General features: G+C 48.2%; 2 protein-coding genes across 4 annotated transcripts in view; both read left to right on the top strand.

Moving 5' to 3' along the window:
- Positions 1–3,448, top strand: part of LOC117868800 (scaffold attachment factor B1-like) — a 31,165-nt gene extending 27,717 nt beyond the window's left edge. For 2 of the 3 annotated variants that reach the window (XM_034755068.1, XM_034755065.1), the window contains 5 exons: positions 568–610; positions 1,213–1,334; positions 2,431–2,543; positions 2,678–2,729; positions 3,080–3,448. In XM_034755068.1, the coding sequence (XP_034610959.1) occupies positions 568–610; positions 1,213–1,334; positions 2,431–2,543; positions 2,678–2,729; positions 3,080–3,209 (460 nt within the window). In that variant the 3' untranslated portion in view covers positions 3,210–3,448. Of the gene's footprint in view, positions 1–567; positions 611–1,212; positions 1,335–2,430; positions 2,544–2,677; positions 2,758–3,079 lie in introns of all 3 variants that reach the window. The other variant, XM_034755066.1, reaches the window with a different exon arrangement.
- Positions 3,449–9,125: 5,677 nt separating this feature from the next.
- Positions 9,126–26,594, top strand: LOC117868878 (disintegrin and metalloproteinase domain-containing protein 10-like). Its single transcript, XM_034755241.1, has 15 exons — positions 9,126–9,218; positions 12,027–12,177; positions 13,656–13,774; positions 14,528–14,686; positions 15,174–15,265; positions 16,977–17,099; positions 18,356–18,448; positions 18,738–18,906; positions 19,595–19,755; positions 21,579–21,750; positions 22,547–22,691; positions 24,281–24,464; positions 25,356–25,455; positions 25,859–26,079; positions 26,490–26,594. The coding sequence occupies exons 1-15, from the start codon at positions 9,149–9,151 to the stop codon at positions 26,592–26,594; spliced, it is 2,064 nt and encodes a 687-aa protein (XP_034611132.1). The 5' UTR covers positions 9,126–9,148.
- The last annotated feature ends 505 nt before the right edge of the window (positions 26,595–27,099 follow it).

Here is a 27,099-nt window from a genome sequence, read left to right as displayed (position 1 = left end):
AGCTTGTCTATTCTTGTTCCATGCTTAAGTTTGTAAGTGTCTATGGGGTTTACTTGTGAAACCTGTGTAACCAGAAGAAACCTTACAAAACAAGGTGTTTGAATGTACTGTGTCATCAACTAAAAGCTTCCAACAAATTTGCTCAAAATATGAGAAATAGCATTACAAGCAAAACTTATTGCAATAGGACTCATAAAGTCCCTGACACAGCATTGTGAGCACCCAGCACTTTTTTCCCATGACTAATTGGTTTCTTTCATATTTATATATTCCCAGTGTTGCAAGTCAGAAAGTTGCCAAATGTTTTAAAAGCTCACACTAACATGTAGACAAGATAAATGTCTCTACAATGAATATTCTATTTACCTTCTTCTGTTGAGACTGACCAGAATGTTTCACAGTTTCCATATGTGCAGGTGAAATTTGATACTTTGTAAAGATTGAGAATCTACAATTCCAGCAGAAACCTGTGCTCAGCAGCTGTGAAAATACAGCCCTAAATACTTTGTATACGTTACAGTTTAATAATGTTATTGCAAGATTCTGATTCAAATTGCTCCTTTTCAGGAGAGAAGGATCAAGAACAGTGATGGGAGATCGCGATGGGCAGGTGAGTTGTATTGGGTATATTGGCCTAGAGTAGCTTAATTTTTATAAACTGATTTCCTATACTGAATGTCAGATTAATTTATAGTGAACTAGTGTAAGAGATGCAGATAAGGAAAGGAAAACGTATGCAATATAAAATTTAATTTCTTTTTTAAATAGGTAAAAATGAAAACACTTGAGTAATCTGATTGCTTGTTCTATTTACTGGTACACAAATACATCAGAAGTAATTCCTCTGGCACAATAAACACAACTAGTGAGTGTCTCGGTATGGTAAAGTGTACCAAAAGGGTGCATAGAAAATGCAAAGGCACAACATAGAGGTAAAAGTGAGTAAGGAAGTCATTGGAAGAATTTAATTTCACACAGTAACTTTCAGATTAAACTAGACCAAAATGAAATTAGCAAAAAAGTTTTGAAGTTGTTTAGAGGAAAATTTTTGCTCTAGTGGTGACATTCCTAGATGGGCTTTCTGAAATCTTGCGATCCTAACGTGCCCTGTACTGATGGATAGGTTATTGAATTGGGTAAAGTCTATTGACCAGCTCTTACCAAATTGAGGATCAGGTTACAGCATTCCAACGTGTACCCTTCATCTTTCAGCATTATGCAGATGAGCGCCATGGAGGACCAGATCGTCATTCACGAGACTCACGGGACAGTTGGGGTGGATATGGGTCTGACAGAAGAATGAGTGAAGGGAGAGGGATTCCTCCACAGTCTCGGTTAGTATGTGGCAATGAGGGCAGTCTTTCACCAGCACTTGCAATGGTCATGCTTCTTTGAAACTTCAAATGAACTTTTTGAAGGGTGATAGTAGGGAACCGGTTTTACCAGAGTAAATCCTCTCTCCAAATAGTTTCACTGAGGGTCTGTTCTCTCCTGGCTGTGCAATGGATTTACATATGTAGCGCCCCTGGGCATCATGGAGCTCTGTAGTAAGGAGTTGCTGTGCTTTGCCTGTGTTCTCTTTAAGGCTTCCTCTTCTAAGGGTGAAATTTGATTATGACCCTGGTGCTCCTGAAATTCTTTGAAGAGTGAGTAACTTTTAGCTAATGGACTGAATTTGAGACACTTAAATGGAAGAGAAGCCAGAATCTTAATGGAAAACCCAATATGGGACAAACCTGGAATCCCAGACAGTTCTTGTTTAACCATCATGCCAGTCTCAGCATGAATTAAGATTTTCCAACTGTATAACTGAAGCACTCACAGGTATTCAGTGAAATTACTTCATTAATCTTCCTTTTATCGCAATATTAAGATTTATTGTTTGTTACTTCTGTGTCTATTCACGTTTGTCAGTTCCACAGTGGGGTTTTACCTCTGATTTTCAGTTGAAGTGGCAGGGACCAGCCTGGAAGAGCATTTAACTCCGTTCAGGAAAACAACCCAGTAAAAACGCTTCCAAAGCTGAACATTTTGTTAACTTTAAAATTAGATACTATTTCCTCTGAATAAGCCACTCTGCAGAACATGACAAGATACATTGTTCTCAGATTGAATTTTGATTAGTGGGTTGGTCAGAATGGCCAGCCTGGATACTCGGAGAAGAAGTCGTGCATCAAATATACCCTGTTGCATAAATAGGATTAAGGAAATCCTATTTCCCCATTTGTTACATTAGGTGGATTGTTCAGCAACTTAACTACTGAGGTATGGTTAAACAGCTGAACATTGTAGATTCAGGATTGGTAAGCTTGTATCTTGGTAAATGATATTAATATGTTTATGAATGAGATGTTGGGTTTGGCTTCACTGCATGCTATGAAACTGGTAAGAAACATACCTAAAGATTTTTCTTCCTTTCTTTCCTTCCAGAGATGGACGTGATTGGGGAGATCATGGTCGAAAGTTTGAGGGACATAAAGATCGTTCATGGCAGGGCAGTGCAGATGGAGGAATGATGGGACGGGATCATGAGAGATGGCAAGGTACACTTACTGCTTTATTGCTAATTGCTGCTAGACTTCTACTGGTAAACATAGAGCATTATTAGCATAAAGAAAGCAAAACTGGAATAGGGGGAATAATAAAGGGAATGCTTGAACATTCTTTTTAATTCTAGGTGGTGGTAGAGGCAGACCAGGCCATGCAGTGCATCGGGGAGGCCTGTCAGGGTAAGCAGCTTTATCAAGGATAATTGGGGTTTGTACCTTTTTATTCCCATTCCCTTCCCTTTGTAACAGTCATTCCTTTGCATGTTTAAATTATTCAGCAGAATCTTTTGTGAGAAAACAAAAGTTATTTGGAGTTATGCAGAGTAAACTAATTCAAGAACGTTTGTGATTTGTCATTGATCCAATGTCAGTGAGTAATAAATATTCCCATGATTTTTATCTGGTGCATCTTACTGAACGAAAATCATACAAGAAACGCAAATGGCACCAATTGTATCAATTTGATAATCGAGATTGCAGTGAAAACTTAAACACTTTGAAGAAAACTTTGTGTGTGAATCTCTTTGTAGGCGTGGCGGCTTCATGCAGAGTGGCAGTCAAGGCCAGATGGTGCATGGCGGAGGGATTCAAGGGGAAGGATTTGCAGGCCAGGAGAGAGCAAACAGACCCAGTGACCCCCGTTTCAACCGTCGCTACTGAATGTGTTTTAATTTTTTAATGTGAGATGGCAACAGAGGTGAATTCTCTATTACCCAGGGTTACCGTTAATTGTAACCGATGGGTTACCGTAAATGTGTAATTTTTTAAGCTGCTGCCATATTATATAGCTCACTGCAATGTGAACTCCTTTGTTTTTGTAATGTGTTGTTCATACCCCATTTAAAATGTTAGTCGATGAAGCATTCCATTTTCCATAAATAAAACCAGTTTACAGTTAACTGTCTTCTGTCCCAATGGTACTGCAAATGCCAGGGTTAGAATTTGACCAGGAGGTCATCTGACAAAGGGGACTGCAACTTAAAAGGAGGATTCTCTTACCAGCCATTTTAGGGACAGAGAAACAGGCTAGATGGAGAAGAAAGAGAGGAGGGTCCAGGAACACAGAACAGACACTGATCAAATCCCGTAAGGCTCTTGGAGTGATGAGGAAACAGGCAGAGATTTGTGTCCAGTGTTTGTATTTCCACTAGGTCTCTCAAAGTTCACTTGTGAATAATTTTACTGGAATGAACTCACTTTTATTCTGGAATAGTGTGTGTCCACATAGGGAACACTGAGTGGTGCCCCCAAGCAAGGCAGAGGATCGTTATTCTTATGGGTTGGTCTACACTTAAGTTAGGTCACCATAGCTATGTAGGTCAGAGGGGTGAACAGAACACACCCTGACTGACAGACCTATGATGACCTCACCCCCAGTGTAGATGCAGCTGTGTCGCTGGACAAAGGTTTCCTCAGTAGAAACAAACTTTTGTTTTGGGAGATGTTCCTACATCACCAGTAACCCCCCTTCCATGGGGGTAGGCTGCATCTATGCTATGAGGTTATGGCCGCACATCAACCTTAATACAACTACACCTCTACCCTGATATAACGCTGTCCTCGGGAGCCAAAAAATCTTACCGTGTTATAGGTGAAACCGCGTTATATCGAACTTGCTTTGATCCACCGGAGTGCACAGCTCCGCTCCCCCCCCCCCGAGCACTGCTTTTACCACATTATATCCGAATGTGTGTTGTATTGGGTTGCGTTATATCGGGGTAGAGGTGTATGTTGATATAGTCTCTGTAGTGCAGACATATCCTTAGTCTAGAGGTGGGCAAACTACGGCCCATGGGACCCTCCTGCCCGGCCCCTGAGCTCCTGGCCCGGGAGGCTCGCCCCCTGCTCCTCCCCTGCTGTTCCCCCTCCCCCGCAGCCTCAGCTCACTGCGCTGCCAGCGCAATGCTCTGGGCAGCCGGGCTGCGAGCTCTTGCCAGGCCGCGGCTCTGCAGCTGTGCTGCCCAACCCGGTGCTCTGTGCTGTGCGGTGGCGTGGCTGGCTCCAGCCCGGCAGCACAGCTTCCTGTCCTGGTGCTCTGGGCAGCGTGGCTGTAGCATCGCCAGCCACTGGTGCACTAGGCAGCATGGTAAGGGGGGCAGGGAGCAGGGGAGGTTGGATAGAGGGCAGGGGAGTTCAGGGTGGTGGTCAGGGGGCAGGGGTGTGGATGGATGGGGCAGGGGTCCCGGCGGGGGTTGGATGGTGCGGCAGGGGGCAGTCAGGGGATCCGGGGAGGTCAGGGGACAGGGAGGGATGGATGGGGCAGGAGTCCCGGGGGGACTGTCGGAGGGGGGGGTCAGATGGGGGTGAGGGCCTGGCCATGCCTGGCTGTTTAGGGAGGCACAGCCTCCCCCATCCCTCCATACAATTTTGGAAATTCGATATGGCCCTCAGGCCAAAAAGTTTGCCCGTCCCTGCCTTGGTCAAAAGATGCTTCTGTGACCGCAGTAACCCGGAGCAGGTCAGAAATCTGAGGAAATCAACCTAGCGCTTAGCAGCTGCTGCAAATCGGAACATGGGGGTAATGAAGGGGATTGCCAGCCCTGGATTGAAAGCGCCAGGAGCACCTGGATGGGGAGGGAGTTGGATTTCATAAGATGACTTGGGAGGATTAAAATTTCTTTTAAATTAATACCAATTTCCTTCTGCACCATTAATAATCCCTGACATAACTCGGACAGATGGAAACTTTACTATCTTTGCTTATTTTCACCCTTCTCCCTACCTAGATGGCCAGTTCGTGGGTTCCAATGTATTCTGTGCAGTGGTTACCATCCTAATCGCAGCACAACCTGGGAAATTGCTTACGAGGTGGGGGATGGCCCTGCCCCCTTACCTTGGTAACCCTGTGGTGTTACACATCATGCCCCTGCGATTGGCTGGCTGGTTGAAAGAGAGGGTTGGGTGGGTTTAAAAGTTGGAGGCTACTGTATGTACCGCTCAGTTACAAGCTGAGGATGGGTGACTGCTGGGTCCATGTGTGGCCTGGTAGCCCCCATCCTCCTGCGCCCAGCCACTCTCATCTCTCCAGGAGGTCTCCATGAGAGTAGCTGTCTGCCTGGCCCAGGAGCTGGGCTCTGCATGCTGGGTTCACTCCCTGCCCCTTCTGATCTCTGAGGTCGCTCTCAGGCTGCCTCTGCGTCCTTCCTAAACTCTGGTGCAGGCACAGTTGTATTTGTGTCTCTTGCATGCAAAAGCCTCTTCAGCTTAACACATTTAGAGGCTTTTTTTGTTTGTTTGTTTGTTTTACATTTTTGGTGGCCAGAAGAGTAACCTGTCTGCTGCAAACACCTAATTACAGCGTGACGGGCCAGGGTCCTTGCCTGGGACTTGTCAGCTGCCTCCCAGCTGGGCTTAAGAGAAGGCACCTGGGCCATATAAAGGAGAGAAACTGAAAGGGGCAGAAGAGAGTGGGTGCCATAAGGCAGGGAAGCTTGGGTGTCCTTGCTCCCACAACATGTGGGGGTGGCAGGTGCCACTCCACATTCCCAAGGTAGTGAAGGGCATGGGAGCCAGCCACCATGAGGATCCGTCATTGCGTGCACTGTAAGTATGAGCTGTAGGACAGATACAAGAGGATACTGCAGTGCATGGATGAGTCACGTCACAGTTACGCTGACGACTGCCCAAAACTGGGAATTAGGGATTTGCTCCGGGGGCAACCTACTGTGTGGTCTCAGGACCTTACGCTCTGCTCGGCTGGGGAACCAACACCCACCCCGCTGTCACCATTTCCCTGCAGAGCCTGGCCAGCCCAACTGTCTCCCCTGGGTTCCTTCCCTCCTCCTGCTTTGTCCTCAGCCCTCTGTCCCAAGTCCCAGTGCCTTTTATGGAGCCCTTTCGCCCTGGTGTATCTTCATCAGTACTCCCCACTCCAACCAGCCTGCTTGCTGACCCTTCCCTGTCTGTGGGCCCCCTACCTCATAGGAGTTCCTGTGATGCCTCCTGGAGGTACCTAGGGTTGTGATGCACCTCTCTGCCATCTGCCCTTAGCTGGGGGGAAGTCTTGACTGTGCACGACAGGGCTCAGCTCCCGGACTCACCAGCCCTGGCAACCCAAAAGCTCCCCTCTGGACCTATGCAGGCCGTATGCTCTCTACAGGTTGGCACCTCCAAGCACGTCCCTGAACATCCAGCCCCTGTGCTGCTGGAAACTCACTGTAGAGTATTCACGGCTTCGCTGCAGTCCTTAGCCGTGTTTACAGTTTATGTAATGATGTACAGAGATTCAAGTGATTGGGGACGAATGGTTACGTAGAAAATAAAATCAACGTGCATTCTAGAGGCTAGACTTGCCGGACAATGCTCACCCACAGTTCTTCCAATGTTTTACAGCCAGGCTTGGCTGTGATCTTCCATTCATGAGATAAGTTGTGCTGTCAGCTTGTCTCCTTGGTGAAAGATCCTGGATGCCTGTTTGCACCCCCAGATAGATCAGAACAATATGTTTTCCCCCCCCCCCCCATTGTTTTTTCCTGTGTGTAGATTTTGCAATCTATTAATCTGGCTCAGTTTGCAAATAGGCCTACAAGGTAAGAGACACAATGACCAGACAGGGAGATAAGCAGCTTTTACCCCTTGCCTGAAAAGAACTGTCCAAGACAAGTCACCTGGTTACCTGCCTTAAGACCATAATTTGCAGCATAGACACACAATTCCTTGAATATTAGCGGTACAAACATTTCACGATGATTGATGACCGGTGGGCTACTGGCTCTTGGTAGAGCTCTGGACCAGGGAGGTTGTGGAATCCCCATCATTAAAGGGTTTTGAGAACAAGCCAGTGATACCTCCTTAGGGAAACATGTTGCGATCTACTGCTGAAAAGTACTATCAGGAGATGGGTGTTATTACCATGTAGCACTTTGGGTGTTAAGTCCTACAGCTAAAGATGAGAAGCATCCTTCTGTATCTAGTAATTGATACAGTTCAGATTCCCTCAGGCAAGTAAGTTGACTTAGTTTATCCCAAACCGGGGAGTGGATACTGCCATAAATGTTTGCAGTCTCAGGTGCATTCCAACGTGAATTAGATTATAGAGCAAACCTCCAAAAAGGCACTGCCGTTTCTAACCCTGTTGTGGGGTTTGCTGCATCTGAAAACAGGAATTAAATTCAAGATGAAAGCTCAGTGTAGATTTTTCTCCGAGGGGTTACAGAAGACAAGTTGCATTTCTCCCTGATTCCATTAGGTGGCCATATTAGACCGTATACACACAAGGTAGGTGAGGCAATATTTTTTATTGGACCAATGTCTGTTGCTGAAAGAGACGAACTTTCGAGCTACAGGGTCTTCTTGATCTCACCCACCTTGTTTCTCTAATATCCTGGGACCAACTGGCTAGAACAACACTGCAAACAATGTATACTACGCTCATCCCTTTTCGAAATAGCAGCAGTAGTCCATGTGACACTTGGTACCAAATCAGTGACATTTTAATGGTGGATTTGATAACCTATAAGGCCTTATTCAAGCCAGTGCACGTAAATGTCTAACCGTTCAACATGTTCTGCAATGCCCCAAATGCCAAAAAGTGCAGCCAACTCAATTGCATCCTGAGAAATCAAACCTCGGTAGAGCTGGCAGCTGTTTTGAACAACTGCAGCAAATATCCCAACACTTAAATCTCTTTATATCCTTTCCCCCTAATCTATCTTCTCTATTTAGAGTATAAGCACTTCGGGACAGGGACTGTCTCGCTGTACAGTGCCTAGCACCATCAGGCCCTGTTCTTAGCTGGTCCTCCGGCACTGCCATAACAAACATGCTAAGTACATAATCAAATTGTCTCCTTGCCTTATTCTATGTTGGCCTATGTTTTTCTAGTGATTTGCGGGGACATAATTTTTCAGAAGCCAAATGTGTGATACCTTCCAAGCACCCACGCTTGGAAAACAGGGGCCCTTTTGGTTGCCTCAAGTTGGGCACCCCAGATCAACGAATCGCTTTTGGAAATATAGACCAGCTGTATTTTAAATGTATTTACTACCCAACAAAATACAGACGAACTGAATGCTGCTGCCCTGTGCCACATGTACTGCTGAGTTACTCTCCGCAAACCCAGCTGCCGCCTCCGCAACGGCAGGACAGGCTTCTCAACAGTCTGTACCTCTTCTCACGTGAAACTGGCTGAAGCATGTAAAAGCCCCGATGGGAAAACAAAGCAATTCTAATTCCCGTTAAAGGAGACAGACCTATATTGCTGAATGAAGGCCCAACGCTTAGGGTGACCAGATGTCCCGATTTTATAGGGACAGTCCCGATTTTGGGTCTTTTTCTTATATAGGCTCCTATTACCCCCCACCCCCGTCCCGATTTTTCACACTTGCTGTCTGGTCACCCTACCAATGCTGAAGGGTGTTTTGAGAATTCAATGCTAGGTTCGCTCTGCTCCGGATGAAGTCAACGGGAGCAGAGCGCAGGCTGCCACCTGCCTGCTTTGGAAAAAATCTCACCCCTAGAATGCAAACTCTTCAGCACTTCTAAGCAAGTCCGTGCAGGCAGGGTCATGAGCGATGATGCATTTCCCTGTAAACTACGCCCTGGGGTGAAGAATCCCTTCGCTTGACGCACCTCAAACGGAACGTACCTCTGCCAACGCCATGATTGCTCCTCGGTGCTTTGCTAGTCTAGCTCTGTGCAGCCTGGTCATTGCCCAAAGCGGCGGCTCAGGTAAGCAGATTTTTTGCTCGTTTTTCTCGCGGTTTGATATCTGAGAAGTGCAGCGAGGAATGACTGCAAATGTGGTTTCCTCACAGCAGAGGGGCTGCCGGCCAGCAGCAGCCCTGTTCGCAAAGGAACCAAGCCAGGTCCCATTGGGATTCCTTAGCTGGGTCTCATAACGGCCCCTGTACAAGGAGGGAAATAGTCTGCCAAAGTTACGGCGCTTGAGGGCAATCTGGCCTCAATGAGGAGTAACCTCTGCGGCCCATGATGTAAGACGAGTGTGAAAGGGGCGTAAGAGGAGACGGGCTCGTCATTACTAACTGCTCATTAGACAGACTTCTGAGGCCAGTCCTAGAGATTTCCAGTGTATCCTTTGTAGATAATGAAAAAAGTACCTGATCGGAAACATAGTGGGCCTGGCCCACAGTTGTGAAAACTGGTGTAGCCCTAGTGACGTCACCAGCCGAGGTCCTGCCTCCTGGCGTTCCATGTTAACCCCCGAACTTTTCACTCACCTCTGGGGGGAGTTGCTGGTGTTAATGCTTAATTCCCACTGGTTTCAACAGGCGTTCGGGGCCTAAATACCTTTGGGGATCTGGGCCTCAGGATCAGACCTCTCCTGAGGGGAAAGGAAATGGAGCACATTTGATCTGAGAATCCGTAGGAGCCGATAAACAGCTGGTTCCCTACAAGATGATTGTCACAGAGCCCTTTTTCACCAGCTGGGCTGAGGGAGAGCACAGGAAATATTTCAGCAAATTAGTAGCAAATGTTATGGAGGGAAGAATAACAAAGAGGCGACAAACAAGTTAACTTCTTGTAGGCATGCTGCAAACCTGGACTATTTGGTCCGGACTATTCACCTAAGCTCTGGACCAGATAAGTAGGGGCGGAGCCCACTGTCAGGGCCCTGAGTGTTAAGACTGAACTCAGATTCTCCATTGTCTGGCCCCCCTGTGCTGTCATTTGCACCAGTGCAAAGTGCTTGTAGAATGTTACTCGGTGAATGGGTGCATTGGTTGACTGCCAATCAGTTTTTAAACTAGCCCAACCCCCGTGTGGATGCTCTTCCTTCAGTTTGCTTTACACCCGTACCTAACCAAAATAAGCCCATGGAGGGCTTTGCACTGGCTTCGCTAAATCAGTTTCAAATCACACCTCTACTTAAGCCCATGTAACTTGCGCATGTAGGCAAAGGCCAGGACAGTAGGGTTATACACCCGTTCCGCACTCAGGTGCAGGGACCAGCCCCCGTGTACATGTGAAGTCTGCATCCTCCTCCACTGTCCTGGAAAGAAGTGGTTCCTGCTCCCCAGACTGGTGAGCAGAGCAGCCTCTGAACCAAGCAGCATAGGGGCTGAAGGGAGGAAGGACGATGAAGTGGTTTATGACTTAGGAGACCTGGTTCAAGTCCCTGCTTCAGCACAAACTCCCTGTGACCATGGGCAAGTCCAAGGGATTTAGGTGCCTAACTTTGACTGATTTCAATGGGACTTAGATGCCTAAATACCTTTGAGAATCTAGGCCTTGGTCGGTCAGTGCCTCAGTTTCCCCATTGGGGACACTAGCATTTCCCTAGCCCACAGGGGAGTTGTGAGGATAAATACATTAAAGATGGTGAGATGCTCACATACTACAGCCATGGGGGCCGTGTCAGGACCGTAGCTAGCTAGAGACTTTCTCCCACTCCCAGCCTGTCTAGGCCCCTGCATGGAGCTGGCAGGATGGCGCTCCTGTGCATGAGGGGGTCTGATAACTCCAAACAGCTCTTTTCAGCAACGGAAAAATCAGTCCCATTTTTGACACTAGCCCTGGGTTTATTTTAATGTTATAAACCGAGGATTGTCCTGCCACATGGAAAAATTGAAATTTGCCTGATTTGGTTTTCTTTAACCCAACTGAAAAAAGAACATGCCACTGTCCCTCCCAGGCCACCTTCCCACCCCATCTTTACTTATACAGCATCTAGAGCTACCGCAGGTTCCTGTGCGTGCTGGGGTATCCATGCCCATCTGCGTACTGGGGTCTTTGAGGAGAGAGAGTATTGCAGGAACTTTGTGGATGAAAAGGGGAGAAATGCATTCAGGGATCACACACCTAAGCTGAAACTTTGTGCCAGGTCACTGCAGCCTTTGTGTGGGAAAAACTGTTTTGCTTCTGCACGGACTGCAGTCGTGCGCCGTTTGCGGAGAACCAGCAAGTCAGGTGTATCCATGACAAGCGGATTTTTGTTGAGGGAGCAGGGCTGGGAGAGGGCTTATTAAGTGGGTTATTTAAGTCTCACCCAGCTCTAACCCTGTACGTGACTAGGTCGCCCTTAAGTCTCACGAGCACTGCTGTTGTTACAAATGGGGAAACTGAGGCAACGAAGTCGCACAAGGAATCTCTGGCAGAGCCAGGAACAGAACACAAGCCTCTTAAGGTTTGTCTACCCGGCACAAGGGAGCGTGGCTTCTAGCCCAGGTAGACGGACATGTGTTAGGTGGCTGAAAAGAGCAATGTGGACGTGGTGGCGGAGGCAGCAGCACCCAGGCTAGCTAGCTGAGCTCAGACTCAGGGTGTCAGGTGGGCTTGGACTCAGGCAGCCATGTCCACCTGGCTATTTTTAGTGTGCTAGTTTGAGCGGAGCTCGCACAGGTCAGTCTATCCAGGCTGGGAGATTTGCCCTCAGCTGCAATGCAGACACCCCCCGAGTTCCCCGCCCTGTGCTTTAACCACTAGACCAGTTCTTCCTCCTCAAGGACTAGAGCAAATGCAAACCTACTCCTTTCAAAACCTGCGTTCCTGTTTTATGTCTTTTTCCTCCCTTTTTAGTCAATAGCGTTGAGTATTTAAGGCCGTTTGTGAAGTACCAGGAGAAAGTGGCTTATGACAGAGCAGCTTTAGAATGGATGCATCAGAGGGCAAAAAGAGCCACAGAAGAGCATGAAAAAACCATCCAGCTAGAATTCCAAGCCTATCAGAGGTACGTTTGTGACGGGTTCCCCCCGGGGTGCCACCTGGAACTGGGGTATCACTGAGCCCCCCTGACCCACCAGCCCAGGTGACAAGCTGCTGGACCCGCTCCCGGTCTTACACTTCCACCAGCCTTCACCCAGGCAGGGACGCACCCTGCTGCAGACTCTCTGACCAGCCACACACCGCCGGCTGGAGGATAAACCCAGAGTTATGCCGTCTTGCGCTGCACAGGGAACTGCACAGCGTAAGCTCATAGAGTTCGCCCCTCCCTCAATGTGGGGAGGAAAAGCAACAGCTCCTGCCCCTTGAACTAAGATTCCCACAACTTCACTCCAAACCTACTAGTTTAGATTAAAACATAAAATAAGTTTATGAATTACAAAGATAAATTTTAAGTGACAGCAAACAGATCAAAGCAGATTGCCTTGTAAATAAACAAAAACGCAAACTAAGCCTAAGATACTAGACAGATTGGGTAGGAATTAGCAAAAACTCACAACCCTGGGTTTAGCAGGCCAATGCTCAAACCACTGAGCTATCCCTCTCCCCTAGGGGAGTAAAGAACAATTGAAGATGTCACTCCCTGCCTTATATAGCTTTAGCATGTGGCGGGAACCCTTTGTTTCAAACTTGGTTGCCAGACCAGTTTGTGAAAAAAATACTGACACTAGGGTGACCGGATGTCCTGATTTTATAGGGACAATCCCAATATTTGGGGCTTTGTCTTGTATAGGCGCATATTACCTGCCACCGCCTGTCTCGATTTTTCACACTTGTTGTCTGGTCACCCTAACCGACACCCCAGAATGAAGCTCAGAGTCATGTGGTCTGGGTCACATGCCCTTGAAAAGTTATAGCAGCCATAACTTACAGGCTGGCCGAACGTTCACAGGAAGGTTCAGCTATTCCACAGCCCATTGTCTTTGTCAATGAGCCATTAGCACTGGCTGACTTCTTCGTTGTTGTACCTGTGGGTGTTTTCCAGAGTAAGCCCATTTGAAATGCAGACCCATTGTCATAACTTCGGATCCAAAAATGATGCACGCATACAAATAGGATAATCATATTCGGCAAATCATAACTTTCCCAATGACACCTGACATGACCCATCTTGTACAAAATGCATCACAGCTATGCCAGAATCATATCATAATATTACTAGGATGAATATGGGGTGTCGTGTCACATGATTCCATGTCTTTGTGGACAGTGTATGCATATGGGTAAAATCCTGCTTGGCTTAAAGTTACTGTGGTTTGCAGCCCAATAATAATCGGAAATCAAGGGGCTCTGTACTGTAGGGACCTTCACTTTTGTTGCAGGAACTGAGGGAATACATTTGCCTATCCTGCTTTGTTTCAGATTGTATGCATAGCGTTATTAGTACTGATCATTTGTACTGTGGTAGCGCCTGGGAGCTCCAGTCACAGACCAGCACCCCTGTAGTCCTGTGACTCACTCTTCACCTTTTCGCTTACCTTCCAGGATATTCAAGCTGAGGTTAAGCAGGGACACGAGTGCTTTCACCAGAGACTTTGAGATAACCGGGAAGGCCACCTCAGAGCCTGCAGATGTTTCTTTCATTTACTCTGGTGTCTTGCAAGGTAAAAATTAGATATAGCCCTGCAGAATGAAATCCTGCGATAGGATAGTCAGAGCAGGGCATGCAGCCTGATCCTCCGACCTGGAAGAGACGGGAGCTCCTACTCCAGGGCCCCTTCTCTTTCAGGTCTTTCCGCTTAGTTGTGCTGGTGGTTTTGTGCTGTGGGCACCTACCTGCTGGCACATTAACTGAGCCCCATCAGACTTGTTCCACAGACACTAATGCAGCTCCCATCCTTACTGACAGCGATTTGGGCACCTGGTTTGATTGTGCCGGGCACTGCCAACGTTCCCAGGACTAGCAGTATTGCATGGGGGGGCTGAGTTCAGTCTGGTGCATCCTGGAACGTTGGGATCAGCAGTGGCTGGGAACGTTGCAGGGAGTCCAGAGGACAGGGAGCCAGTTGATTTGCTCTGGAGTGACCCCCCGTGGACATTGTAGCAGGCAACCCCTCCCCTCCCCCCCAGCAATGAGTGACGCTGGAGCCCGAATGCTGAGGCAAGCCCAGAGTGCTAGAATTGGCAGGGGCAGAGGGTTACATGCCCTACAACAGCCACGGTAGTGGGTTCTGGAATAAGGTTGCCTTTTGCTCCACACCTTGGTGACGAGCTATACCCAGAATCCAGGGGCCAGTCAGCCTAGATATGAACAGCTGATCCATAGTTATTAACCCCAGGCAGGCCCTTCAGTTACCGGGGGGCGGAACCAGGTCAAGGTTCCTTCTCATTGTCTATGTCTGGATGCCTGAAAACAGACGAGCCTGGATCTTTCTGCCATGGTGCCATCATCAATGGCCTTTTCGAAGGGTTTATCAGAACCAAGAATGGCACCTACTACGTGGAGGCTCCTGGTGCATCTGCCAGCAATGTGACGTCGCCAGGCCATGCTCTCATCCACCATGAAAGCGACATTGGTGAGTCCTCAACTCGGCTTTGGCACGACTGAGCATAGTAAAACGATTCTTGGCACTTCAGTCTCCCCTGCTGTGGTGGCCTGTTCCCTTTGCACTTCCCCCTCTTGACCTCTAAGGATTTCGTAAACACTGAATACAGTCATTAAGACTCGCAAACCCCGTTTCAACGGTGCATTCTGATGTTCCATTTTGCATGTGGGAAAACTGAAGCACAGCGAAATGAACTGACACATCTACAGTCATCCAGCTAGTCAGTGGCAGAGCTGGGAATGAACTCAGGAGTCCTGACTCCCAATCTACCCTTGCGTTAGCCACTGGGCTTCACTGCCCTCCCAGAGCTGGGAATAAAGCCCTGGAGTCCTGATCCCCAATCCTCTGCCACAAGCACGCTCAGTATTGCCCATGGGTGTTTGGAAGTGACGTGGCTCGTTTTGCGTATCATCCCATTGTGATATTTCTTTGAGTAACATCTGAATTTCTGCTCTAGATTATTCCATTTTAGAAGATCCAGACTCTGCTCCTTTGACAAGGAGAACACATCAGGTCTTGCAGAATTTCCAGCAAGAGCTAAAATTAAAGGTGAAGTGAAATTGAAGAGAAGCATCTTACGTGGAAATGAAATAATTTTAAGCAATGATTGTGCTGCAAAAAAAAAAAAAAAAAAAAAAAGACTGCCCGGGGGCATTGATTGCTTTGAATTCACTGAATACGTCTGTGTAGAATGTGACATGATGGAATTCTAAGGACTTCGCTTTTCAGAGGCCTGGATCTCTCTTTCCTAGCTAACTGTTATGGTCTGTGGGTTCCCAGCGAGAAAGAAGGCTAATTATATGGCTGAGAATGCGGGGTCCAGCTCAGAACGTCCTCTGTATTTGGGAGAAGAGTAGGTTGGTTGGTTGGTTGGTTTAAAAAAAAAATTGAAACATTTCCCCACGTTTTTTGGTGAATTTTTGAAATTTGCAATTTTGTCCGAAACCTGAAATTTAAAAAAATGTTTGCAAGCTGGAGACAAAAAGTGTGTGTGTGTGGGGGGGGGGGGGTGAGAGAGAGACTGCAAACATGCCATCAACAGTTTTTTCCTGCTTTCCCCCCACCCCAATTCAAAAGTTCATTGAAATTTCAAAATGTGAAACTTTTCTCTCAGCTTTATTTGGGAGAGTTAAGATGTGGGTGGGTCGGGGTGGGGGTGGGGGGAGAGAGAGGCAGTTGTTTGGGCCCATATTTAGTTTAGTCCAGGCAAACAAAATCCCTGAGTCTTGAGGCAAATTATAATTCCAAAACCCTGGGCCAAGCTTCTAGAGTTTTAGGTCCAAAGGGACCATTATATACATTTAGTCTGGCCTCCTGTATATCACAGGCAGGGCCAGCGCCACCCATTAGGCAATCTAGGCGGTCGCCTAGGGTGCTACAATTTGGGGGGCGGCGACTGCGGTGGAATTTCGGTGGCGGGACCTTCCGACGCCTCTGTGAGGGGCGGCATTTTGGGGCGGGACCTTCCGCCGCCTAGGGCGGCAGAAAAGCTGGCGACGCTCCTGCTCACAGGCCATTACATTTCACCGAGATACCCCTATATTGATCCCAGTAACCTTAGTTAGATCAAAGCACCCCAGTCCTCAGGAGACTAAACTGTTGTGTGCCACAGGCAAAGAGCAGGAGAGACTGAGGTGCACCATTGCCCGTTGCCCCTGCAATGGCAGGGAATTGATTAGGTGCGCTATGCCGGTGCCCCATGCTGGCGCTGCAGAGGGAGATGAAAGCCCTTAGAAACACGCTTCATTGTGGTTTGCCAGTCAGCCGCTCATCTGTCTCTGGCTTCCATCGGACACCAGCCAAAACGTGGGTGGCTTTCAGCTGAACTTGGCTTTGAAGTTTTGAGTTGGCTTTGAAGGCAGGTCTCAGGATGGGAACCCAGATGAACTGGAACAAATTTAAAGGTTAACATGAGTCCTAGGAAGGAATTTCCTCTGTGAGCAAACTATGGCAGGCTAGTCCATAAACATCCATTTGTGCTTGCGGTTTCCTTTGGACCAACCAGTTCTGGCTCCTCTCAGAGGCAGGACGCTGAACTAGACGGACCACTGGTCTGATCCACTCAGTCAGTGCCGATGACTTTGATTTAGCAAAGCATCGCTGTTCAGTGGAGCATTAAGCACATACTTGGCTTTATGCACCTGCATCAATCCCCTTGACTTTGCTGAATCAGGGCCTATGTTCGTAACCGAAGTTGCTGCTGTTTTGTTCAACTTTAACTGAGGATCTTACTAGGCACTTCTTAACTCTTGCCGAAAAGGGAGAAACCTTGGAGAGGCAGAGAAGGAGTCTGGATTACTCTAGGACGTCCTGCTTGCTGTATCTTCAAGCTGACTACTTGTTCTACCAAAGATTTGGCACTATAGAAGCAGTGATTGCTCAGGTAAGAAACTGGGTGTTTTTAATTAATATTTATTAATGTTCATTGTGTAATCCAAAAAGAACATTTGACAAATATCATGCTACTAAAATGCTTGTCTTGCTGTATAAAATGTCGCCATTGTAATGATGTTAGTGTTTAAATGGCACCTTCGCATCCCATCCATTCACCCACCACTGCAATGCAGCCACCTCTGGTGGAGGAACTTGGCAGCTGTTTAACAGTACAAAGCCAACACCGTGAAAGGGGTTAGGCCATGTCTACGTTACAGTGGCACAGCTTCCTACGTCAACAGAAGGGATTTTCCCATTGATGTAGGTAATCCACCTCTCCAAGAGATGGATGGAAGAATTCTTCTGTCGACCTAACCGTGTCTACAGCAGAGTTTAGTTCAACCTAACTGCAGTGCTCAGAGAGTGAAATTTTTCACAGCCCTGAGCCCCCTAGCTAGGTCGATCCAATTTTAAGTGTGGACCAGGTCTTGCAGATGTGAGCTGTACAACTGAAACTACAAAGCAGCATCAACTTATGTTCGAGAGGGGTTTTTTTGGATTTAGACTCAGGAGATCTGCGGTCAATTCCTGTCTCCTTTGTCAACATCCTGGATGACCTAGGGCGAGTCATTTAATCTCTCTGGGCCCCAGTTCCTCACCTGTAAAATGGGCATCATAATAATTCCTTTGTCTCCCTTGCCCATTTAGATTACGAGCGCTGTGTGTCCTGCATCTAACACCACGGGCCCTGATCATGGATGGGGCCTTTAGGGACAAGTGCCCTAGAAATAAGAAGACGTTTTAGGTATATTATTGTCAGGGGAACTGCCAGGGGGATCACTTCTGCCCTGTAGGGCTCGCTGTAGCATTTTGCTAAAACAATGTCCATTAGATTGTGGACTAACCTTCTGTAAAGCGGAATCCTTTTTTTCCCCCATCAGAGCAAGAACAATAAGACCTGCTACCCGCATTTTTCTTTATGCGTCCGATCAGTTCACACGTGAGGAGAATAAAAATAATCCCTCCCTCTCATCGAGTGCTTTTCATCAGCAGATCTGAGAGCGCGTCACAAAGGATGTCAGTATCAAGATCTCCATTTTACAGATGGGGAAACCGAGGCACAGATAGTTGACATGACCTGCCTGAGGTCATCCAGCAGGCCCATAGCAGAGCCAGGAATAAAACCCCGATCTTCTGAGTCCTGCTCCAGTCACAAAAAGCGTGGGTGCTTTTTTTGGTCATATGAACATTTGTCTCCCCCTGCAGATTGCTAGCTACATAAAAGCTGTGAATGCAATTTACGAAGGTGCAAATTTTGACGGTATCAGGCACATCGACTTCAAAGTGAAAACCCTCAATGTAAGTCGACCGGGCACTTAGAGCTGGGTTTGTCTCAAAACTCAAACGCCAGGGCAGACGGGTTTCAGATTGAATTTTCTAGCGGGCAGTGTGGAGGTGAATGAAAACTGGCCTGACAAGAGGTGATTTGAAGGGGCCTGGATGGGTCAGGGGTCTTTCACTCTCAGGTTGCGCATTCAAATCTCATTTATGGTGGTAGCAATTGCAGTCTTCATTGGGCGTCTCCCCTGCTCTGCGTCACAGGCAGTAATCGCCTGGCTGGCTGGCTTGTGTTGTGTCCATTCTACAGATAATCCAGGAGAACCATCCTTCTGGCTCTATGGAGTCACCTTTCATTGGCCCAGAAATGCTGCTGATGCTGCACTCGGGTTCCAACTGGAATAGCTATTGTCTCTCCTACCTCCTCACTGACAGGGATTACAGCGGCGTTCTTGGGATTGCTTTTAATGGACAAGCTGGTAAGAAAGAGCTTTTGGTTATTGGTATAATGTTTTGTCCAATGATAAGTGGGATCATTATTATTACTGGAGCCACCAGGTGGCACTGTTACACATAGTCTTAAGTGTTCTTTTTCTTAGCATGTGCTCAGTGTGTAGTGGTTACAGAAATGTGTTGTTTGGTTTTGTGATGCAGGCTCACATGGGGGAGCTGTTGCAAATAGCAAGAGAGTTTCTGCGCTGAGTGTCTCTAACTAGAGTTGATGATTGGGGACGAGTTGCTTGCAGCATTGGAGTCTGGGCGGAGAGTTCTGACAGAGGCCTTGCCTGCATGCTGTTCGTGACCATCTCTGCTCAAGGGCAGGTGGTATAAACCAGCAGCACTTGGAAAGCGCACGCCCTCTGCCTCACTGCGTTCTCCTCTGATAGGAAACTGAAACCTGCTAGCGCTGTTAATATTCATGTAGTACTTAAAGGCCGCAACCATGAACAGGGCCCTATTGTGCTAGATCAACAGTCTGAGACTTTGTCTTTTACATCATCCCACAGCCCCCCCCTCCCCCCAGACCTGTAGCTGGTCCAAGTGCAGAACACTGGCTTGAAATCTGCAGGCGTTCTGCATTCTGAGCAGCTTCCAGACCCAGGTGCTTTGCTCCCTGCTTTTCCGGCTTGCGTCACCAAGACCGTCTGTTTTTCCTTTCTGTTTCAGGCGACTTGGGGGGGATATGTTCCAAACACAGGAAATTCCGGGGCAAGGAGGTGTCTCTGAACACTGGCTTGATCACGCTGCAGAAATATGGCCAATATTTGCCTCCTAGGATTCTCCATATCACTCTAGCCCATGAACTTGGCCACAGCCTGGGAGCTCCGGTGAGTACAGCGGGTGCATGACACAGTGGGCGTGACATTGAAAAGCAAAGGCAGGTGTTGGCCTGAAAGCCTCCCCTTTGACAAATAGCCGAACCAGTTGCTTGGCGGAGAGAACAGCAATAATAGTTTACATTTCCCAGGGATCTCAAAGCACTTTACAAACACAGGTACAGAGCAGATGCAAGCTCACAGAGGGAATTTGGCATAGAACCCAGGTCTGGAGGGGCCCTGGGCTAATACCTTAGCCACTGGCCCATCTTCATTTCCCACAGGGCTGTTCCAAAGTCCAATAAAGTCACTGGGTATCTTTCCATTGATTTTGGATCCAGCCCTAAACAGGGATACACCTTAGTTCTGGAAATGTGTCCGGAACAAACCCTGGGTTCTGAGCACCCCCAAACCTTGCAGCCTTGGCTTGTTCCCTAGTTTTTTCAAACTCTTGCTTCGAGGAAGCTGGGTGCAGCAGCCAAGCTGCCAAATGGCCGGCATTCAAACGCTTTCGCACGCCTCCAGGAGGGTGAGTGGCTGGGGCTTTGTTCGTGACTGGATAGGTGTATATTGCTGTTGAATTCACTTATTGGCTTGTATGACGAAGCCCAGGGCTTTGTAATATTTCATTAGGATTTGTAACGTGAAAGAACCATGGAGTCTGCCTTGATGGATTTGCTGGGTTACTAGCTTGTGTAATGAGGGGTGAGTTTACTGGCTTGTGTGGACGCTGAGTCAGAGGGGCTGACCTCGGGTTTACAATAACTTGCTCCCCTGAACCAGAGGTTTAAGTCTAGGCTCAGATTCCATGAGACAGAAACACTGACTTGCTGGGCTGTGTTGAGCTGCTCTTCCAGGCGAGATGCTAAAACCCAAGCTCTTGCCTGCTCGGGGTAAGCGGTAAAGATCCCATGGCGCCTTTTGCATTGGCTGGGGGTGGGATGCGGGATCTTCCTCAGGCCTTTGTCCTCCCTCAGGACCCTCACTGATCCCGGAGATGCTGGAAAAGTTGCCTGAAGAGAGCAACTATCAGGGATGGCAGCAGGTGGATGATGAAACTGGGTGGTGTTGGGCTGCTGTGTTCTACCCCAGAGGTGGCTGCATTTGGTTGAGTGAACCATTCCTGTGCCATCGCTTTATTATTGTTGTTATTCATTACACACTGTATTATGAATAATATATTGTTAATATGCAAGATAATTATATAAACAACAATGCAGTGTTGCTACAGAGCCCAACTGAGATCAGAGACTGATTGTGTTAGGTGCTGTATATACCCATAGGAAGAGACAGACTCTGCTCTGAAGAGCCTACTGTCTTGTCTATCTCAGGGTTTTATTCTGCTGTCTAAGCACCTTCCATGTCAAATCAATAGCAATAGCGAAGTCCCTAGCAGACTTTGCAGAGTCTGTGGCACTTCTCCCTTTTTGGGGTCAGAACTCTGCTTGGGGGAGGAGTTTGGGGGGGTGTTTTCTTGGATTTTATTAAAAATAGACAAGCCAAAGGCTGCGAGGGGAAACTGAGGCACAGAGCAGGGAAGGGACTTGCCCAAGGTCACCCAGCAGGTGAGAGCAGAGCCAGGACTGGAACCCAGGGCTTTTGAAGCGTAGGACACTAGATGACACTGACTATATAAAGTCTGTGAAACAATTTGAGATGAAATGTGCTATAGCCATGTATTATGATGATTCTGTTACATATTAATAACATGAAAGGATTGTACTGCATATGAACATCTAAGGGCCTCTAAGATTCTAACCACGTTTTTATGTTCAGACAATAGAATCAGCGCGATCTCTGTTCCTGTATTCAAAGAGTCTGATCTTCTGTTTCAGCATGATGAGAGTGAGGAATGCGCCCGTTTCAGCTTCGACACCACGCATGGGAACTACCTGATGTTCAGCTACGCCACAGACGGATGGCAGTACAACAACGACAAATTCTCCCCGTGCAGCATTGAATACATCGGGAACATCCTAAGAGCCAAGAAGGACAGGTGCTTTGTTGGTAAGACCCGGTAGCTGTGTTTGAATTGTTTAAATTCCACCCAGCATGCATTGCAGATAATTCACGGGTTCTTTGCTCAGGGCCAAGAGAGCTCTTAATCTGGGAAGGATTTTATAATAAAGGGGTAAATTTTGCTTCACCGGAGTTGGAGGCAGGTCTCACAGATGGCAAAATATTTCCAAAATCTAGAATTATTAATCTGGGTGAGGCAGCTGGATATCACAACGATGGGGTGATGATTCATGATTAGAATAGAATATTATGGTGATTAAACAGATGTGTGTATGGGAGGGCGGGAAGAAGAGATAGATGTGCATAGGGATAGAGAGATTGATTCAGAGAGGCCTTGACTGGGGTATTTAACATTTGGAAGGGGCCAACGACGATTGTTCAGTCTCTCTTTTTAGCAGTACCATATTAGAGGAATAAGGGGTTATTCCATGAAACTGACAGCTGGTAAGTTTGGAAAGACTCACTGCAGCTAGACTTTATAAAAGGGCTGAGTAATTTTAGGACCAAGGACAAAATATGCTCAAAATAAAGGTCAAGCAAAGCTCACACGTCAGGGCACAAGCAGAGGGGACACGGGCCAGATAAGAAATTCTGCTCTTCCCCGTCCCTTCCCGCAATACACATCATCGTAAAAAACAACTTTAAGGCATCATTGGCTATTGTCACCAAGCATCAAAGGTATGCCACTGTTAGACGTGCTGGTCCAATGATCTGACCTGGTATGGCTGCATCTCGAGATAGGGAAACCATTGTGATGATGGCTGTTTTTCTCCTCCCCTGGCAGAAACTGACCGCCCCATCTGTGGGAATCAAATTGTAGATCCCGGGGAGGAATGCGACGTGGGCAACAATGACTCTGATCCTTGTTGCTATGCTGCCAAGGAGCCAAACGGCATCCGGTGTAGGCTGAAGCCAGGAGTGCAGTGCAGGTAGGCGTCTCCAGCAGGGGCTCTCCACCTTTCCAGACGACTGTCCCCCTTTCAGGAGTCTGATTTGTCTTGCCTACTCCCAAGTTCCACCTCACTTCAAAACGACTCACTGACAAAATCAGCCATAAAAATACAAGTGTCACAGCACACTAGTACTGAACCATGGCTGGCTTTCTCATTTTGACCATATAATTATAAAATAAATCAAGTGGAATATAAATATGGTACTTACATTTCAGTGTACAGCACCGGGAGCTGTATAAACAAGTCAGGGTTCGTATGAAATTTTAGTTTGGACTGACTTCGCCAGTGCTTTTTATGTAGCTTGTTGTAAAACCAGGCAAATAGCTAGATGAGTTGATGTACCCTCTGGAACATCTGAGTACCTCTAGGGGTACAGGTACCCCTGGTTGAGAACCACTGGTCCACAGTGTCTGATCAGTGGTTCTTTCCCCTCCCATGCAGACTCTGGAGGGGGCACTTGTTTTACAGTTGTTCCAAAATCCCCCACATGGCAGTTTGTTGGAGATGCCAAAGGTTACTTAAAAGGTGCATTTTGAGGGTGCGTTCTTGCCCTCACTGGGCACTGCAGGGAGCGAGCTGTGTTAGTTACGAGACGCGTCCAAGAGGCCCCCACGTAATAAACCTCACGGAACGTGGCACCGTGAATCTGACGCCTTGTTGGGCTCTGACCCTGTGATTCCACGGTGTCTAGGCATTTTCAGACCTGATGCTTAAATCACTGAACCATCCTCTCCTGGGAGAGCTCAGATGGCTTCACGGACATCTAGGAAATGACAGCCCCTGCCTGAAAGAGCTTCCAGCCTACAAGGCAGGCGGAGGAGATGAACAAGCCGGACAGGGCAGGGAGGCAGAATAACAGTCATAGGATGTGTTTAATTCCTGCCCAATCAAAGCCCCTTGGGTTTGCTCCAAGAAGGTGCCCCTCCCCAGCCCTTTACAGTCTCTGTACCTTCCCTGAGTCACTACTGGGAGAAAGGCTGGCTCTGGGTACAATTACGCTACGGGTCTTGGCGTCTTCTCCCATTTGATTCCAGAAGCCACTGCCTTCCATTTCTACACCACCTTCATCCAGAGCTAACCTTCATTATTTACTCCCTGCCCCACTGGGTATTATTAGACCCATTTGTCAGAGGCAGAAACTGAGGCCCACGCCTCAAATTTAGGCACCTAACTCCCCTTGAAATCAGTGTAGGTGCCTAAATCCCTTGGAAGGTCTGGGTTGAAGGGACTTGATAGCGAGTCAGTTGCAGAATTGGGTAGAGAAGCCAGGAGCCCTGCCTGCCTTTCCCCTGCACTAACCACTAGTCTCCACTCCCTTTGCAGCGCTGAGCATAGCACCCAGCAGTCCTGGCTCCCAGGGCCCCACGCTCAAACCGCCAGACAAATACAACCTCGGCTAACCAAACCCACCTAAAAATGAATTGGGAGGGTGTCGAGCACTGGACCAGAGCGAAGAGCAGCATGGGAGCTGGCCTAGGGCAGTTATGGTTCAGGTCATAGCCTGCAGCTCCGTAACATTGTTTTTTACTTACAGGTGTTTATATATACATTTCTCACTCTTCCAGCTCAAGCCAGGGCCTGTGCTGCAGCCATGAATGTGTCTATAAACTCCAAGGGGAGCTCTGCCACGAGGAGACGGATTGCACCTTTGAGAGCACCTGCTCTGGGCAAACAGCTGAATGCGCCGCTCCCCTTCCCGAAGCCAATTACACTCTCTGCAGCATGGGGACACGGATCTGCTTAAATGGGGTTAGTGCTCAGAGCCAACCAAAGCACCCCCAGGGGCCTGAGGCAGTTGGAGAAACTAAGAGCTGGAAAAGACCAAGCGCAATGGCTGGGCAATAACTGTGCTTAATGCATGATTGACAGGCCTGGAGGCTGCCGTCCTTTAATCATCCACAGGGCAGGTCTGGCACGGGCAGCAGGAATGCTGGCTTCCTCCATGTTAGGCACAATTAGCCTGCGGAACTCAATGCCACTAGAGATCTCTAGGGCTGAGTTTAGCAGAAGTCAAAAAGGGGATTGAACCTTTGCAGAGCAGGGATTTCCAGAGCTGCAACAAAAGCGTTGGGAGGGATTTAAACCGTCCTGCATAAGGGCATAAACCAACCTTCTAATGAATGTGGGTGTGGAACCAGCATTCCCTGTGAGCGGGTTATGCCAGAAGTGCTTGCTCCTGGGTTTCTTCCACCTTCCTCTGAAGTAGCTGGTTCTGGCCCCTGCCATAGGGAAGATACTGGGCTAAACAGACCCAGAGTCTGATCCTGGCCACCCAGCCCTATGTTGTCACCCCTCGCGGTTTGCTCTGCGGCTATTGAGGTGAACGGAGGAATCCAGTCAACCAGGCACCTTCCATTGGAAATTAGATTCAATCAAACTGGACTTGGGGACACATTTGTTCCCCCCCATTAAATGGAACCAGCATTTGTATAAAAAGCTCAGGCCTACACACTGGCACAGATCCTCAAAGGTATTTAGGTGCTTAATTCCCCATCGACTTCAATGGGAGTTAGGTGCCTAAGTACTAGTGAGGGTCTGGGTCCCTCTGCTCTGGACAGATCCCTCACCCTGGGTAACCCCCCTCCCCCTGCATAAATCCCATCGCTTATTCCTCAAACCAGCCCTTTTATGATACTGTAGCTCTGCCTCGGATCCCTCTGCATCAAGCACGGCCTGGAGCAATGCGACTGCGTTAGCACGTCCAGGCGGGAGAAATGCCACCTCTGCTGCCAGCAGCCAGGTACGCAATCCGGCTGGCTGCCCGCAAAGCCCTGGCGCGGCTTTTTCCTAGAGTGAGAGGAGGAGGAGTAGCCTGGGGCCAAGGGAGGACAAGGGCTGGGGGCGACGTTGTCAGCTCTGTGCCATCAATGGACTTTAAGAGCCAGCAGTGCAGGGGAACGTATTAGACCAGGATGCCCTGACACAGTAACCTTTGCTGGCCGTAGCATGGCCCTATTCCCTAGAGGTAAAAAAGCAACCTCAAAGCTTCTTTTTATAATAGGATTAAGGCTCTCCAGGGTGCTCGGTGATCTATTTATACGCAGCTTAGACAGCCCCCATGCTCCAGGATATGACAAACCAGCAGAACGGCACGCGTCCCGGTGTCGAACCCTAAAGTCGTGCTTTTCAACCCCCTGCTCCAGGCCAAGCGCACACATGTGCCAGTACAGCCTCTGCTCTGCTGGAGCGTTACTTCAACGGCACACACATCCCGCTGACCCCCGGCACGCCCTGCAGGGACAGGATGGGCTACTGCGATAAGTTTCACGTCTGTCGGCTCGTGGACGAAGACGGACCCATAGCCAGGGTGAAGAACTCCATCTTGGATTTCATCGAGCTGGAGGATATATCAGCCTGGATGAAGGTAAGCAGCTGCATGAGATTCTTTTGCCCCCTCATCTCCTCTCTCCCCCAGAGTTTCAGGCCCCTCTGAGGATCTGGGCCTAGGTCTGTAGATCTACAAGTCTGGGGGGAGTGAGCGGTTAACACAGGGGGCTTGAGATCTGGGGTTCCTACCCCTGGCTCGCCTGTGACCATGGGCAATTCACCTGCCTCTCCTCTGTTCCACACCTGTTAAATGGAGGTAACAACATCCTCCCTCCCAGGAGTGAATGATTGCGTGGAAAGCACTGTGGATGAAAGCGCATCACGGTGGAAGGGAGTATGGGGGACATACGCTCAGGGCTTGGTTTTCAGAGCTCTCGTTGGTTCCCGCTGGGGTGGAAGGTGCTCGGATGGCCCTCGTGAGGGTTCTGGTCTGGTCTCGTCCCTCAGACACGCTGGTGGGCTGTGCTCTTGATGATCCTGACTTTGGCAGCTGTGATGGCCGGCACCGTCTTCCTCTTCGGAAGGACGCTCGACAGCGAAAAAGGCAAGTAACTGCTTTAAGCAACTCCCGCTCCGTCCAGTCCGTTCTTTGCTTTCTCAGGCAGGATGAGCTCATCGTCCGCAAGCACTGTCCCGGAAACAGTCAGGGGAAAAATACAGCCCAATGTCGCTGGTACCTTCTGTTCAACCGACACCACACTGAAAACTGTTGCTGGGCTCCGCATACAACCCAGCACCACCAGAGGAGCCACACGTAACCTTGATTTTTAAATGTTCCCAATTCATATTGTTAAAGCTAAGGATGCAGTCAACCAAACTTAGTTTCCAGGTTTGAGCTTCCAGGGTCAGTTACAGACAATATACTTTTGTAGAGGACCCTGGATGACACTTTGAATGATAGAACCAAACTTCATTTAAAAGAAGAAGTAGTAGTTAAGCAAACAGGTGTACGATTACCATTTATGCAGGTACTACATTGATACTTACGTTCAAAGATGGAATGGTGCATTAATGGACCATCAGTCCACTAACAGAATGAAGTACAGCCTTATAACCT

Source organism: Trachemys scripta, chromosome 22 (genome assembly GCF_013100865.1).
Source record: "Trachemys scripta elegans isolate TJP31775 chromosome 22, CAS_Tse_1.0, whole genome shotgun sequence".
NCBI lineage: Eukaryota > Metazoa > Chordata > Testudines > Emydidae > Trachemys > Trachemys scripta.
Note: the sequence above shows the minus strand (reverse complement) of the source record. Positions and strands in the feature narration are given on the sequence as shown.

Coding starts and splice junctions, on each gene's coding strand:
- LOC117868878 (XM_034755241.1), top strand. CDS start 9,149: ATGATTGCTCCTCGGTGCTTTGCTAGTCTAGCTCTGTGCAGCCTGGTC. Junction 19,756..21,578: donor GCCACAGCCTGGGAGCTCCG/GTGAGTACAGCG, acceptor CTTCTGTTTCAG/CATGATGAGAGTGAGGAATG. Junction 21,751..22,546: donor GAAGGACAGGTGCTTTGTTG/GTAAGACCCGGT, acceptor CTCCCCTGGCAG/AAACTGACCGCCCCATCTGT.